The following is a 17,611-nucleotide window of genomic DNA, read 5'->3' on the forward strand; positions in this document are numbered from 1 at the left end:
GAAATGGGAGATGAGAAAATCTGCTTTAGTTGCTAAGACAGTAAATCTTAAATGTTTTCACCACACACAAAAAAATGATAAGTAGGTGAGGAGATGGAGGTGTTAGCTAATGCTTTGGTGGTCATCGTTTCGCAACACATAAATGTGTCAAATCAACACATACACCTTAAACACAGTGTTATATGTCAGTAATGTATCAGTGAAACTGGGGGAAATGAACAGTAGAAAAAGAAACAATACATACATACATAAGAAAATCTGACTGACTGTATGAGTGGCCAGTTAAAATAAAAGCCGAACATCAGTCAAACTTTGCACATGCCCACAGGAGCCCGTGGTGGGGTGGCATGTTGATGAATGGGCCTTCTGTCCCAAGTGATAAGTGGCTCCATAATTGAATTATGGTTTAAGTGAAGTTTTTTGGAAGTGAGTCCATCATGAAGTGGTTCTATTTAATGTATATAAGTGTAGTTAAATTTACTTTAATACGGCCGCTTAGGGAACCTCGTGATCGTCACGTTTATTTCTAAACTACATTTGAACAGTGTGATAGTTTGTTCTTGGGCATTAGTGTGTTTGTTTCATTAAAACACTTTGTTCTGATTATATAGCATGTGATAAATTTTCCACTGGCTTTGGAGTTAAATTGCTAAGTTTAAATGTTTCCCACTGAATACTGGATTCTGTGCATAAAATCAGTAAATTTCATGTTGAAGAGGCAAGCTGGCTATCCAGTTACAGAATGACTTTGTAAACCTGCTGTTATGTAAATCATCACACTGCTTACTGCACTAACTGCTATTCTTTCAGAATCAGCTAAAGATCCATGTTCTTAACTGATTTTAAGATCCGTCTTTTTGTGGTTCCCTTACGTACACTTTGATGTTTTGAGCCTTGCTGTGATTCTTTTTCCTCTTTCTGCCCCCACCTTGCTTCCTGAAGCCATGTCCCCGAGCCCGAGGATTATGGCTGCTCTCCTGAGGAATGGTAAGCTGCATGGACCTTTCTCTCTCATTGAGCCCTTTAAACAAGTTTTGCATTTGATTGTTTTGTCGGACACAGTTCACTACTTATGAAAAAGCCTCCTGGTCAGGTGTGGTGGCAATGCTGTATAGTGGACGGTTGTTGAAATTCATGGAATAACCTTTAGTTGTTTTATAAACATTTAGTTTAAAGGTTAGGCTTGTCAGAGTTTTACTTTATGTATCTCTAGTAAAGTCTGTAATGATCAACTTGGGGTCCCTGGGCTGTGGACTACAGAAGATTTCAGTCACGGCTCTGGGAACTGGATGTTTTCTAGCTCAGCATTGCCACCTTCTGCCACTGTGCACATTCTCTGCAAATCTACAAAAGACGCTACTGGAAACATACACAAGCAGTGGAAATTTCTTTTGCATTTCTTTTCATTAATTTACTAAACCTGTTTGGGGGCTAGAAAGTGAACTTTTAAAAAATCGAAATGTCTAGCACAGATGATGAAAGACTATGCTACCAAAAACTGGAGTTAACTGGGATGTAATTTATTTTAGAATTATTAGAGATGGCATTGCATAGGTTTAATTTTAATACTTTTGGTTTTTTTTATGTTACTGTAAAATCCTCCACCCCAAAGTGTTTTTAATTAAAAATAAAATAAAATGACTCCTCTCTGGATTTACACTGTTATTTAGAATAGTGTAATTTCATTTTGGTACTTTTATAATTCATTATGATTTTGTGGCAAATAAAACTTCAGGAAACAAGTCCTTTTAATGCTGATAACTATAGAAAATTTTGTGGCTTTACCAAGTGGTTACATTTTCATTTTCAGGTTATACATGTTTTTTATGATTAAGCCACATTTCTGATGTGTGTGGAATTCCAATAACACTTAATATTATTCAACTTTGATTTTATTTCAGTAAAGAAGAGATTTTGTAACAATTTGCAGTGAACTACACCATACCTGGGGGTTAAGGACCGAGTCAGCGATTGGTTCATATGATGACTTGAGTCCTTCCATTTAAGCCCACTGCTCCGGGTACCATGGATTTGAGCACCTGCACACACTGAATAATTATTAGTGTCTTTCAGAATGTGCCAGGGCATCTTAATATTGGTGGATAACTCCAATCTAATGGCGTAGATGTTCCCTTTTATTTAATCCTTTAAAAATATAGTTAAAATTTTGACCATATCTTTTTATTCATTGCTTTTCTTTAACATCAAGATAATTCTACTAATTTTAAACACTCTTCATTAACATAGAAGAATTAATATACATTTTTCTAAGATAACTCATTTATTCTTAAGAGAAGGAAATTATCTTTTTACCATATTTTTATTAAGATTGAATGGAAATGTTAAAGATTGTTAGTTGTTTCCTCATGTCACTGAAAATATCATGCTTTTGATAGAGGTTGTTTCATAGCTTTTATCACTGTTGGGAAGAGAGGATGTTATTTCATCCAGTTTAGTAAGTTCCTTTTGTAGAGCATCCTTTTGTAAAATTAGACATTCTAAACTAGGTAACTCTAAACAGGAAATGCCAGCTTTTTCAAAAGTTTTGCATTTCCACTGGCAGTTACATATAAATTTAGATGTTAATAATATTTTTTAAAGTAAACACTAGGGGAGACTTTTGTCACTTTCGTAGTAAAATGAACTTTACTTTAAATATGTACTTGGATTCCCTGCCTATCAAATAGTTACCTGAAGGAACAAACTCTCTTTGAGCTTCTGCTGTGTCTTGGGTCCCAAGCAGGGTCAAGGACGCAGACTTTGAATTCCGACCACCCAGGTTCACATCCTGGTCCTCCTGGTGCCCTCGGACAAGCTGCACGGTCCCTCTCCCTGCCTGTCCTCGTCTGCTAGCGTGTGGACATCAGAGGGAGGTCGTGAAGATTTTCTGTTTCTACAGGGCTTAGAATCATGTTGGGACACAGTCAGCTCACAGAGAATGTTAGCTCTGGTGTCTCTCACTTCATTCTTCTGTCACGTCTGAGGAGTTGTGACTGACCTGACTATTCTAATGTTGGGGAGATTTAGTTAGAGAAGCTAGCCAGTAAGTTGCCCCAAACTATACAACCAGCAAACAAGGGAGGGAGAGTTAAAGCCTCACTCCACCTGATTATAAACTAGGTGCTGCTCACATTACATCCCATAGACTTTCAACAACTTTCAAAAGTAACTGCTTTGAGAGTTCAAGATATCTTTGCTATTCGTCACTTTATTTTTTTCTTTGTTTCTTTCTTGTTTTGTTAAGATAGGAAGAACAGGTGAAATTAAAGTGACTCGAGGGAAGTTAGCACAGGGGGAGCAATTTTGTACGTTCATAAAGCTGCCATCCCACCAGCCTCATCCGCTTGGTTTCATGTTGCCAATGAAATCAGTGTCAAAGAGTGATAGTGGTAGAATCCTGTGTTCCCTGCACCTGACCACATCTTTGTGCTGCTGGCTAGTTCAGAGCTGAATAGAAAGTGTGATGACAAGATAAACCCAAAACCAAGAAGTTATTCCTGTCTGTCAGCAGCTTCACATTTCAATTTGGAGTTCATTCAATTCCATAAACGAGGTCTGTCCAGAAAGTATCCAGTCGTGTGCTGTGAAAAGTGGAGACATTTATTTTAAGATATGGGCTACAAGAAACATTGTACATAGGACAATGACTCCTCTGTTCCCTTCAACGTAGGTACCTTGGGACCTAACACAGTTCTTCCCAGTCACCATGAGCTGCCCCATCATATTTTTCTAAATCTCATTGACAGTCTGAAATCTCTTCTCTTTCAAAGGTGATTTGAGTTTTGGGAAAAGTCAGAAGTCCCAGGGCACCAAATCTGGGCTGTAGTGGGGCCAAGTCACCCGGGTGATTTGATGTTTTACCAGAAACTCTGCACCAGACGTGATGCATGAGCAGGCGCGTTTTCAGGATGAAGCTGCCCACCACCAGTTGTCCGTAGCTACGGCCTTCTAAATCATCCGAATAGTTTCCACAGAGGAATGTTCAGGCCTAACACAAAATTTGACGCAGATTTATTGCTGTACTCACTCAGTCATTTTTTTAATGCAACGGCCACACCGTACACATGCTCAGTCAAGGATGTCTACCACCCCCCACTGACAAGTACAGTGAAATTGTCATTGTTCTTGCATGCGCATTCCAGTCCACTCTCCTTGGCTGCCAGGTTACATGGATGTCATGCAAACCATTCTTGTTATATTAACAATAGCTGGACTTCTCCCAGACAGACCTGGTTATATAGCCTGCGGTCTGTATGTATTTATTTTACTCCCCTACCATATTTACCCCAAAAACGTCAAGTTAAAAGAACACATAATATTTAACACTTAAATGTATGTAGGTTATTTTACAGTCAGTTGAATTTGAAGGCAAACCTATAATGTAGTAACCCTTTCAAACAAGCTCCCTTGACATTAAAGATAATTGCCTAATGGTGGTAGCTCTACTTCCTTAAATATACTAATATAAACAGTTTACAGAGAAAAAATCATTTCCCAGCCAGTAGCCACCTAACTCCAAAATCAGTAGGGCTTTCTTGTTGTTATGAGGTACCATAAGCTAACATATAACCTTACAGACTGATTCTTTCTACTAAAAACCTACCACTGGAAGAAAAAATATCTGCTCTCTCTCAGCACCCTTGTAGCCCTAAGATATAGCTATTTTCAAAAACTATATATTCCATACCCATTTTTTCTAATGTTTCTCATGGAAAATTGCAAGATAAACAAAAGTAGATAAATGTACTCATCTACTCCAATACCATGTGCTCAATACAAACTGCAATTCATCTATACCTTTCCCTCACTATTATTGTAAAGCAAATTCCAGATAGCATATTTGCTTTTCTTAACTACTTAATATAGCTCCACATTATTCATCCTGAAATTATTTTTCCTCAAAGCTAATGCTAGTGAGGGTAATTCTCCAGAAAAATTACCTTCAAGTGTTCTGTGCTTTGTCATTTATTTCATGATTTTTGGTATTATCATTGGATAATACTACTTTCTAGTCTCCTTCATTTTCTCATTTCATTCTGGCATATACTTATGTGTGTAATGAGTGGGGTTTCTTCATTTTGCTGTAACAGCTAGGCTCACTAAAACATTTTTCCAGGTGTGACTACGTAATAATGAGATCCAGTGCATCCAAATTGGTGCAAGTCTTCCGAGGAGTCAGTTTGACGGGTAATTTGTGTATTCCAGCAAGGCAGCTGTTTCAGAGAGGGTTTCTGAGCTCTTCTTTGTGATTGCCTTTGGAGACACCACGAGCCACATGGAAAAGCAGGTCTCATTACTTTGGCTAAAACCATTGTCCAACAAAAATATTATGGGATCCAATCACTTGTTCATGTTCTTGAACTTTAGGGGATGTGTCTCTGAATAACCAATTTATTTGTAAAAATTAAGTCCCCCTTGAAGGAATTTTGATTTGGAATGAGTAGAGCCATTCAAAAGCAGGAGACAGATAGTTTCAAAAAATAAAGTGCTTTACAATTACACTGCCTTTTGTCTTCCTGTGTGCATGCATGTATTGTGTGTAGGTGTGTAATGTATACATTTAACGTATATGTAGAGTATGTCTGTATTTCAGGTGGTTGACATGAGTTTTGTTCCTGTTTGTAAACGTGATTTACTTTCTGGTTCACAATGCATGAACATGTTACAAACTCAGGGTATACCGAGGGAAAGGTTCTCCCACCTTCCTGGTCTCAGATCCCTCCCTTTCCCCACCTGAAGGCAGCCAATGTAACCAATCCCAGGTGTATTCTTCCAGATCTATGTGTGCATGTACTTTTTCTCTCGTATTTTTATAGAAAGTGTATTTTTACATATTGCACAGATTTGCACCACCTTTTCTTTTGACCATGCATCTTTGAGATGTGTCCATATTCTGTGATAGCTACCCACTTTTTGTTTAGTGTCTGTTACGTGGATATACTAACAATTGTTAAAACAACATCCCTAGTGGAACTTGGGTTATTTCTCATCTTTTGCTATTAAAAATGTGCTGCAAATAATGAATACACGAAGCATTTTGCACCAGGTGGATAATTAATGTGAATTCCCAGAACTGAAAACTGGCTCATAAGGTACATGCATTTTAAATGTCGATAGAAATTTCCCAATTGTCCTTTGTAGAAGTTGAACCCATTTTCATTCTCACCGGTGAGATATGATGTAACTTTTTCCATAATCAGGACCACACAGTGTAGTCAAACCTTTATTTGTGTCTTATTTAAATTTCATTTCTCTCATTTTGGGATAAAGTTGAACTTATATTTAAGACCAATTATATTCCCTTCTGTATGAACTGTGTATATATCCTTTTCTCCATGTTCTGCTCATTGTTCTGCTCATTGTTGATTTCTTTTCTTATTGATTTGAGTTCTTTTTTAAGTATTTATTTATTTATTTTTATTTATTTTTAGGAAGAGGGGAAGGGAGGGGAAAAAGAGGGAGAGAAACATCACTGTGCGGTTGCCTCTAGCACACCCCTTACTGGGGACCTGACCCTCAAGCCAGGCCTGTGCCCTGATAGGGAATCAAACTGGTGACCCTCTGGTTTGCAGGCTGATGCTCAATCCACTGAGCCACACCAAGCAGGACTGATTTCCGAGTTCTTATTTTACAAATGGTATCCTTCCACACGTGAGGTGAAAATAACTTTTCCCAATTTGTCACTGGCTTTTGACTTTGCAGTAGACTTTACTTTACAAAAATGGTTTAGCTTCATGCAGGCACGTTTACATTTGTGTTTTTTTCTAAATTATATGTGATACCTTAGGCACTTTCTACTCCGAATTGTTTTTTTTATTTCTTCATATCTTTAGTACTCTTATTAGCATGTTCATACATTTGAAGTTTATTTTGGTTTAAGGTGAAAAGTGTTGGTCCAACTTCTTTTTCTTTTTTCCGATCGCTCTCATTGATATAAATTTTGAATTTTAAAAAATGTCATAGCCCATACTGTCATATATTAAAATAGCCAATGCCAGTTAAGCCCTATGCATTCTGAATTTTATGTTACCTTTTATTGCTATGAGGACTCATCAATTTTGTACTATCAGAAAATAATTATTTACAATGCATCATAGTTTTTAAATTAAGCTGCAGGAAGCTGCAAATTATATGATGTTGTGGGCTACCTGATCGGCCTTTCCCTCCTTAATGTTCCACCCCCTGCCTCACTGCTTCTTGCAAAGCACCATCATTTGTTTGTCTCCTGGTGAGCAAAAGTGCCACTTGAAAATTTCCATGGAAAAATTCAGCAAGGCGTTGATGTTGGCTCGTGTTTTTATTTGTGAGCAGTTTGCAAATTCATGTAGTTTTGTCAACTCATTGTTTATGGTAGTGTTACGTGTGCTGTTAATGCAGTTGGTTCTTTGGAATGATATGCATTTCCTAGCTTTACCTGTTTACCTTTACTAAGAGTGACTGTTTTGTAAGATTTTAGAGAGGCTGGTGAGAGCTCCATGCCTGAGTTATCCAACCAGCCCAGGTCAGGTGATTAGCAAATGAGTCATTAGTAGTTTTATGATCTTGGAAAGGAAGCCCCTGTCTGGAAGAACGGTTCTTCCCTGGTGGAAGCTGCCTTTGCTGAATGAGGATGCAGTGTGTCCACATCAGTATTTCAGTTGCACAGTTAGTGTTACTTGTTGCATTTGAAAGTTTTATCAGTTATGGTAGCTGTAACATATAAAATGAAAGAATTGCTGGTGAGATTAATAAAACATATCTTGAGATTTATAATGGCTTTAATATGGAATTCTTTGAAAAGAAAAATAGACCTCCATAGGCAAGATGTTACTGTGAATATTCTTTGACATTTCAATTTAATTAACAAATAAGTAGGAAAGTATAACTCAAAACAATCAATGAATACATTTTAATGATAGGAAGTTTTTATGGAACACCAAACAGTAAACTATTTTTAAGAAATGATCTCACCTTTGACAGGAAGCTAAAGAATAAAACAAACAAGCAAACAGAATAAAAACAAAGACGCTGAAATAGAGAACAAGTGGGCAGCGACCAGAGGGGAGAGGGAAGGGAACTTAAGGGGAAAAAGGGGGAGGGATTTTGAGGAACAAGTATCAAAGACACAGAGATGAGGACTGAGGGGGGAGGGAATGGGAGGGAGGGGGGAGACCGGGCGGGGGGGTGGGGTGGGATGGGAGAAATAGATAAAAAAAAAATGTACTTGAAAAGTAACTAAATAAAATTTATATTTAAAAAAAAAGAAATGATAGTGTTTTGAGGAAACATGTATGCTAAATTGTTTGGTTCGCCTGTCGATGTCCTTTAAAAATTTTTGGATTTTTCTCTGCGTCTTTAAGACTAGAGGAACTTCCGCCAAGATGGAGGTTTAGGTGGATGTGCCTTGCCGCCTCACACAACCAAGTTTAGGGACAACTAAATATTAGCATCAGAAAACACAACCAGAACACGGAAAACTGAACTTTTCGGAAGTCTGCTAACAACAAATTCTTCGGCCCGACCGGTAAGGGGCGAAACCGGCGTCTGGTGAGGAGTTACAAAGGAGGGCTCGATCGACCTGGGCGCGGAATCCAGACGCGCGAATCCAGTCGCACGGGTTCCAAACCCAGGATTGGACCTAGTGAGCGACCGAGCGGCCCACCGGGTGAGCGACTACGGAGGAGACAGTGGGGAGGCGGTGGCAGCGAGTTGACTGTGGTTGCCCGGTTGCGTGTGGGTGAGGGAGTGAGCGGTCGGACCGGCGGCGGCATTGCCATTTCCCCGCTCTGACCACGCCCCCACATACAGCGTCACAACCCAGCGACCTGGTACTCCAAGGCGCCGCTTCTCTCACTTAAAGGACCAGAACAGACCAAAAATGTCGCAGGGGGACCTCAAAGCCCCGGAGATAAATCTAAGTGACGAAGAAATAGCAAATCTCTCAGACGCACAGTTTAAAACACTGGTCATCAGCTTCCTCACAGATCTGGTGGACTATAGCCACAAATTAGAGAAACATATGAAGGCTAAATTAAGGGAAATGAATGGAATTCCACAGGAAACCCATAGAGATGAAAAAAAAACTGGGACTCAAATCAATGGAGTGAACCAGAAGGAAGAAAAAAATGATCAATCAGAAAGGAATGAAGATATAAGAATTCAGAAAAATGAGGAGAAGCTTAGGAACCTCCAGGACATCTATAAACGCTCCAATATCCGAATTATAGGGGTACCAGAAGGGGGAAAGACACAACCACCAGTGGAAAAACTATTTGAACAAATAATAAAAGAAAATTTCCCCAATCTGGCAAAGGAAACAGACTTCCAAGAAATCCAAGAAGCCCAGAGAGTACCAAAAAAGTTGGACTCAAGAAGAAACACACTAAGGCATATCATAATTACATTAGCCAAAATTAAAACGAAGGAGAGAATCCTGGAAGCAGCAAAAGCTAAGGGGACAATCACCTACAAAGGAGTCCCCATCAGGCTGTCAGCAGATTTCTCAAAAGAGACCTTACAGGCAAGAAGGGGCTGGAAAGAAATATTCCAAGTCATGAAATCTAAAGACCTACAACCAAGATTGCTCTACCCAGCAAAACTTTCATTTAGAACGGAAGGACAGATAAGGTGCTTCTCAGATAAGACCAAATTCAAGGAGTTCATCATCACCAAGCCCTTATTATATGAAATGTTAAAGGGACTTATCTAAGAAAAAGAAGTTAAAGAAACATGAACAGTGAAAGGACAACAAACTCACAGTTATTAACAACCACACCTAAAACGAAAGCAAACTAAAAGGACAGCTAGATCAGGAGTGGAAACATAGAAATGAAGATCTCAAGGAGGGTTAGCAACAGGGGAGTGGGAGGAGGAGACGGGGAGAGAAGGTACAGAAAACAAGTAGCATAGACAGTAGATAGAAAATAGATGGGGGGGGGCAAGAATAGTATGGGAAATATAGAACCTAAAGGACTTGAGACACATGGACATAAGCTAAAGGGGGGGTAATGGTGGGGTTGGGGGGGCAGGGTGGAGGGGAATGAAGGGGGGAATAGAACAACTGTAACAGCATAAACAATTCAAAAAAATAAATAAATTTATTTAAAAAAATAAAAAAAAAGACTAGAGGAGAAGGAGGAATAACAACAATAATGTGTTTATTCTGCTTCTCGGGGATATTTTGAGAATTCTAAACTACTACATGTTAATAAAGATTCATTTTATTATAAACATCTAACTTACTCCCTTGTTTTATGGTAAGAATATTTTATCAAGATTATAGGGTACATTCAATTATTTCAAATTCCTTTTTTCTTCAGTGATTTTTCCTTCCTTTTAGACTGCTGGCTTTCAAATATGAAAGTCCTAATATGTGGCACAGTGGCATTGCTGATGCTCTTTGTAACCTATAAAAGTTGTGGTTACAACCTTTCTGGATTACAATCATTTAATATCAAACCTATTTTCCCCCTCAGCGAACTAATTCTGAAATTTGCTTCAGTGCACAAAAGCTTAGATCGATATATTTTCACTGAATATTGGAAAGTATGCCCTTTGGGTTTGATATTTCCACTTAAATGGTCTTTGTTCCTCCTTTGAATCTCAACATTTTTATATCAACTTGCATTTCTACGAGATTAATAATAGCTGATCAGAGGCAGTTCTGACTCCAGTTGTTTCTTCTGAAGCATGTAACGCATTTGCTGATCTGAAGGTAACCACGGTCCCCATACACTTTTATGGTTTGTTCTCCTCAACACACAGAGCAAATGCAATATGTGTGTAAGCATTTCAGATATTTGTTAGTGATGAGAAAACTATAAACAGTTTATTCATGTTTTTATATTTCATATGATAATCATGTACTCTTGGGTACTACAAATAAAGATATCTTATAGGCAATGATAAAAGTGTTCATCAATATTGTTTTAATAATAACTTTATTCTCAGAATTCTTAAAACAAAAAAATAATGGAATTAGAAGAAATGAAATTCCAGGTATTTTTGCAGTTTCGTTATATCTTTTTAGTTAATTTTTTAAAACTTCATGTGACTATAATGTAATTTCACTCTAGGAAAATAAACTATAAAATACCATTTTCATTACACTGCAAAAGTCTGTCACATTTCACAATGCTTAAAAACACTTATTATTTAATCATGAAATCTGTGATGTCTTATTCAGTAATGTAATCTAAATTACATTTAATCTATTAGAGGTAGTTGCAGGCATAATGACATATTTTAAAAGTTACAAATAAATTAGTGAGCTGGTATAAATAAATCAGGCTTTTTCCATTTTTTTCCCTTTTAGGCAGAGCTCACAGTTTGGAGATGAAAAAACATTTAGTGATTCATCACTGCTGGAAAATCTCCAAAATAATCATGTAAGTGACATAAAATCACTGTATTCCAACTAATGAGTAAAAACTAATGAGCATTTCTCTGAATTATCTTCTGTGTTTATTTTTTAGTTTTATAACTATTTTAATAGGTTTTTTATTATTTTAATATATTTTATTGATTATGCTATTACAGTTGTTCCATTTTTCTCCCCTCTAATCTGTTCTTCCCTGCATCCCACCTCCCTCCCTCCCACATTATCCTCCCTTAGTTCATGTCTGGGGGTCGTACGTATAAGTTCTTTGGCTTCTCCATTCCCACACTATTCTTAACTCCCCCTGTCTATTTTGTACCTACCATTTATGCTTCTTATTCCCTGTAGCTTTGCCACCATTCCCCCCTCTCCCACTGACAACCCTTGATGTGATCTCCATTTCTGTGATTCTGTTCCTGTTCTAGTAGTTTACTTAATCTGTTATTGTTTTTGATTTAGGGTCAGTTGTTGATAATTGTGAGTTTGTTGTCATTTTACTGTTCACAGTGTTTGATCTTCTTCTTTTTCTTAGATAAAGAAAACATTTCATATAATAAGGGCTTGATGATGATGAACTTTAGCTTTACCTTGTCTGGGGAAGCATTTTATCTGTAATCCCATTCTAAATGATAGCTTCGCTGGATAGAGTCACCTTGAATATAGGTCCTTGCCTTTCATGGCTTTGAAGACTACTTTTCAGCCCCTTCTTGCCTGCAAGGTTTCTTTTGAGAAATCAGGTGACGGTCTTATAGGCACTCTTTTGTAGGTAACTGTCTTCTTTTCTCTTGCTGCTCTTAAGATTCTCTCCTTCTATTTAATCTTGTATAATGTAATTATGATGTGCCTTGGTCTGTGCTTCCTTGGGCCCAACTTCTTTGGAACTCTCTGGGACCTCAAAACTCTATTGCTATTTTTTTTCTTGGTCAACGATGATTCATGATTATTAGTTATTTAGCTTTAATAATATTATCAATATTATATCTTTTTCAAAATGTTTTATGTTAAATGATATTAGAACCCTGTGTGAAATGATTTACTGTTAACAATTTCAAAATATCTATGGACATGAATTACCCCCTCAGAATGGTAGGCCAAGGGAATTCTATATAGTAAGAATGGTGGACATCTTTTTGAAGTTACTAACACATTAAAATTTCATCAGATCAATCGATAGGGTTTCCTGGAGTTTAAACCCCAGAACTTTTTCTCACAATTGCTTCAAGCTCAATATGTGAAAACTGGAACTCACACTCATCCCCCAGAACATGCTACCTCTGAAGGACAGGTGGACTTCCCACCTGGGCCCCCGGGTGGAGCTCCAGCGGTCTCCTCATATGGGAGGTTTTGTTATCCTTTTTTCACGAGAGCCCTCCACCATGTATTCACTGCAGGATCCATAAAACCTAGACCTAGACCTCCTCTTCCCTCTTGGGTTCTCAGGTTTAGCAAGTTACCCCATCACCAGTATTACCACTCTTTCTAGGGACTTAAAGTTTGCTCTTGATACCTCCTTGTCCCTCCGTCTCCAGATCAATAGCGTCACCAAGTGCTTGTCCATACTGACTTGCAGAATACATCCTGAGTGTCACCTCACTTCGTTGTCACTTTCCCTACCCAAGTGCAGACAACCAGCCTCCCCTGCACAAATTGCCGTAGTGCCTCCTGACCATTCTCCGAGTTTCCCTCTCTACTCCCTTCTGATTCTTGCTGCACAAGGCAACCGCGCTGACGCAAGTGGAAATCAAGTCCCATCACTGCCCTGTTGTAAGCCATTCCCTGGCTTCGCTCTGAACTTGCGAAGTTGCACAGTCTGGCCCCAGCCTAAGTCACCACCCTCACTCGGAGCCACTCTTCCCTCATTTCTCCTCACATTAGCCTTCCTTCATGCTCTCAAACACACTTCTTTATTTCCTTCTTTAAGATCTTTCCAGTCATCTTTGGTTTCTGCCTGATGGGAAACAATGCTCAGTTTCTCATGAGGCTAAAACCTCATCAGCTTAAATATAACATTATCGTGAAAACCACCACGGACTCACCCAAGTCACATTTCGTGTATTGGCACATTCTCTTCTTTGTAGCCCCTTTTCACTCCATAAACGGACAATACTTGTATGTTTATCTGTGCTCTGTTTTCCCCCAGTCGAAGTTTCATGAGGTAGGGGGTCGTGTCTCCTTGGTCTACACCTGTAGCCTGAACGCAGTTTTCTCAAATAGTGTTTGATTTAGTTTTGCAGTCACTTCTTTTTTGTTTTGCTTTGTATTTTGTCCAACAGCATAGAGAAATATTTTTCTTTATAACTTGAATGACATTTTTCTTCATCAGAAGTCAGACAGGCAGGTGTTGAATTTAAGAGCTCTGTCTTCTTTTCTCTTGTACACTGGAAGCTCCTCACAGAACGAATTCGCTTTTATGTCTCCCTCTGGCCACATGAGCCCATTGTGCGTAGGAATTGCTCAATCCTTTCTTTATTTGGTAAAAGAAGTCAGGTTAAGGTCGATGTTTCTGGAGAGAGGGAGGACCAGGCATTACAGAGGAAATCCCCTGCCATCATCACCCCAACCCAAAATGGGGAACCACAGTAGATTAAAATGCCTAAAATTTAAATCTGGTCAGGAATTAGAACAGGTGAAGGAACATTTTAGAGTTTCTCTTCTGTCTTCTGAGCATAGTGCTTGATCATATGCGCCCTTTTCACTGCACTGTTTCTATTGAATAACACAGAATTGTCTTGTATAAATGTTTAAAAGTCAATGAGAATGAAAGTTTTAGTTAAAAATATGTTTTATTCATAATAGATGTCTTCTTAGCTCTAACCTCACACCCACAATGTTTAACAGCTACACTCTTGATAGACGTGAAATAATATTGCTTTTATTAGTGTCAAAATGTTGAAATGGAGAGGCCTAGCATATGTTTATTTCCTACAGCCAACCGCACCTGTCATATGTGAATTTCTGACAATGATGGCAATCTGTCACACGGCGGTACCAGAGCGAGAAGGCGATAAGATTATTTATCAAGCAGCGTCTCCAGGTACAAATGAAGCAATTGCGATATATGTCTTTCAGTGGAAGATTGTTCTGAAATTTGAGATTGTCAAGAAAAAAAGGTCAATTTAATTTAAAAAGTAAAATAACCTACTCATGTTTCTCAGCAACAATCGCACCTCAGATAAACCTCATTGGCTACGGTCCTGCCACTTCACAAAGCTACTTATTTTTTTAGTTAAAAAATATATTTACTAATTAGAAAAGCCTTGGTTTTCATATTTAAATGTTTCTATATGTTACAATATAAAACTCTCAGTGTGTAATTTTTGGTAGATGACATAATTAGAAATTTGAATAACAAAATTCACAGAAGTGAGATTTACTTTTTTATATGCACATAGTAAGTTCTCCATGAAAACTTTGTCAAAGACTGTTTTTGCCCATAGGTGGACAAGAAAAGGAAGCTCTATTTGCCTGAACAGCATGCATTTTAGAATACTGACTTCACCTTCCTTTCTGGGAATGATAATCAAAGAGCTTGTTGCAGTTTATTTGGATGAAGGCAGTTTACACTTTGAAGGGATTCCATGAAATTATTTATTAGCAGTATTTATTACACTTAGCAGTATTTAATCTCAGGCTTAATTTTAGATTGTTCTTAATGTAAAATTGGGTATATAGTCAATTTAATTATTATAAGATTTTAGGAAAGAAGGAATGCACTTTGGAGAACTTTGTTGTAAATATTTTAAACTGTATTCTAAGCCAGTATCCGTGACCTTGTAGAGTGTGCCATGTTCCTTACAAGTACGAGAAGGTTACATGCCCTGTCGTTGGGTAGCAACTAGGTGAATGCACTCTGATCCCACATCCTGCCCTCAGCAACAAGGTGTGATGTCAATGGTGATGACATTAATATAGGATAAAATAAAGTGTCGATTCATTTATATCCATTTAAATTGAAGTCGCAATTACCAGTATTCGTTTTTCTATGATGAACATTTTAGGAGGAAAAACATGAAATGTAGGAAGGCAATTGTGTGTCATTCATTTTGAGAAAGGTTTTCTAGAAAATACGATGGACCAAGGGGTACACGGAAATTTTCCTTCTTGGATGTGAATAAGAGTGAGACTTCGCCTTCGGAAACACGGCTCGGGTCTATCACTATCTCAGGTTCTTCAGATGATTCTACTCAGTCCTTTGGCATTATCATAGAATTTTTTAAAAAATGGATTTCAATAACAGGAGCCAGAAAAAAATAATTTTTATTCTTTAAAAGTTAAACAGCAAGTCACGTTATAGTAATGTGTTTCTCTTGTATTGGAAAAAATTTTATCTCACTATGTGCTTGCTTTCCCCCACTTTCCCAAAACAGATGAGGGAGCCTTGGTCAGAGCAGCCAAGCAATTGAATTTTGTTTTCAGTGGACGGACACCTGACTCGGTGATTATAGATTCAGTAAGTTATTTTCAATTCTTTTTTCATCAAAATAAACATGCACGGAGCTTCAAAGATAAAATAATACCAAACAGCTCGTAATGAAATAGAACTTCTCTACTGCAGTTCTCCTCTCCAGAAGCAACCGCTTTCCGTTCTTTAGCTCTTTTTTTCCAGCATCCATATCTCTCATATTTTCAAAAGAGATACATGTGTTTAATAATACATGTTTCGATGCTTCGATTTCAGACAGGTCTGCTGACTGTCTGTTTTATTATGTTGAATGAGGAATGAGGGTTTATCTCTCCTGACTCACCGTCCCTTCCCAAGATTTTAAAAATTATATTACAATTTTTTGTCAAACAAGTATTCAGACTGAGTGTTTAAAGTGGGCGAAAGACTTAAACAAACATTGCTTAAAAGAAGATATATAAGTGGCCCATGATCATGTGAAAAACAGTGTTAGTCATCAGGGAAATGCAAATTAAAATCACTAAGAGGCACCGCTGCAAACCACCAAAAGGGCTAAAATTACAAATATTGTACCCAGTTAATGAGGATATAGAGCAAGTATAGCGCCCAGGTATTGCTAGGAGACACGTAACATGGTGTAATTAATGCCTTTGGAAAAACTTTGAGAGTTTTCTGATACAGGTGAGCTTGCACCTGGCCCAGCAGTTGTACTCATAGTTAGCCAGGAAAAATTAAAGCTTATGTCCACAAAACAAACATCTAATGGAATGCTCATAGCACCTTTATTCACAGTAGCCAGAAACTGGAAGCAAACCGAATGTCCATGAATAGGACCATGGGTAAACAGACTGTGATATACTCATACAATAGAGTATCTAAATGATAAAAAGGAAGGAATTATTGATTCATCAGTAGTATGGATATGTCTCAAAAACATTCTGTGGCACAAACAAAAAACCAGACACAGAACAGTGCCTACTCTAATTTCATTCAGATGCAGCTTGAGATCATGCAAAGCAACTTGGAGATAGAATTCGGAAGAGTGGTTGCCTCGGGGTCAGGGAGGAGATTGATGGGAAAAGGGCACAAAGGAATTTACGGGGTGATGAGAATATTGTACTTTGTGATTGGGGTGCAGGTTTCACCAAGTCTGCCTTTGTCAGGCTATCCAATTTTCCTTGAACTGTACGTGTAAGGAATATGTATTTTATTGTATGTAAATTAGACCTCACTAAAGAGTCATTATTTAGTGTTTGTATAATTAATGCCTGTAGTGATATTCATAGCTGAACATTGTTCATATTCAGTGATTATTGTCTTATTTTAATTTTGTTTCCTGACATAAAATTATTTCCTGAAAATAATTTTCTTTTTTATTTTTTAAAGATAAATTTGTATATTTTTTAATTCCTTAACTTACTCTACCTATTAGCAATTGTCTCCATACCCCCAGCACACCTTTATCCAATAATCTGCAGTAAGCGATTCTGTTTGAGAGACATCCTTCTTGAAGTTCTCCATTCTCCTTGGGCTGGGCCAGTTTCATTCTAAGGTCTGCTCTGATGGCGTCTGAACTTCCTTTAGATTTTCTCGGTCTAAACCTCAAGTCTTTTTTTTTTTTTAGTGATTTTATGAGTTTATTTTTGTTATGAATGAATTTTTTAATATTTTTTTATTTTATTTAGTTATTTTTCAAGTACAGTTTTTTGTCTATTTTTCCCATCCCAGCCTCCCCCGCCCCTTGCTCCCCACCTTCCTCCCATTTCCACCCCCCTTAGTTCTTGTCCCTGTGTCCTTCCTATTTGTTCCTCCAAATCCCTCCCCCATTTTCCCCTTAACTTCCCTTCCTTCTC

At 37.9% G+C, this 17,611-nt stretch overlaps 1 protein-coding gene across 3 annotated transcripts in view; it reads left to right on the top strand.

The window, feature by feature from the left end:
* Nucleotides 1-17,611, top strand: part of ATP8A1 (ATPase phospholipid transporting 8A1) — a 215,835-nt gene that overhangs the window by 80,705 nt on the left and 117,519 nt on the right. For all 3 annotated transcript variants that reach the window (XM_053672277.1, XM_053672278.1, XM_053672279.1), the window contains 3 exons: nt 11,294-11,366; nt 14,285-14,390; nt 15,724-15,806. In XM_053672277.1, the coding sequence (XP_053528252.1) occupies nt 11,294-11,366; nt 14,285-14,390; nt 15,724-15,806 (262 nt within the window). The remainder of the gene's footprint in view (nt 1-11,293; nt 11,367-14,284; nt 14,391-15,723; nt 15,807-17,611) is intronic.

This window comes from Artibeus jamaicensis, unplaced genomic scaffold (assembly GCF_021234435.1).
Source record: "Artibeus jamaicensis isolate MK-2021 breed Jamaican fruit bat unplaced genomic scaffold, CSHL_Jam_final contig_76, whole genome shotgun sequence".
Lineage (NCBI taxonomy): Eukaryota > Metazoa > Chordata > Mammalia > Chiroptera > Phyllostomidae > Artibeus > Artibeus jamaicensis.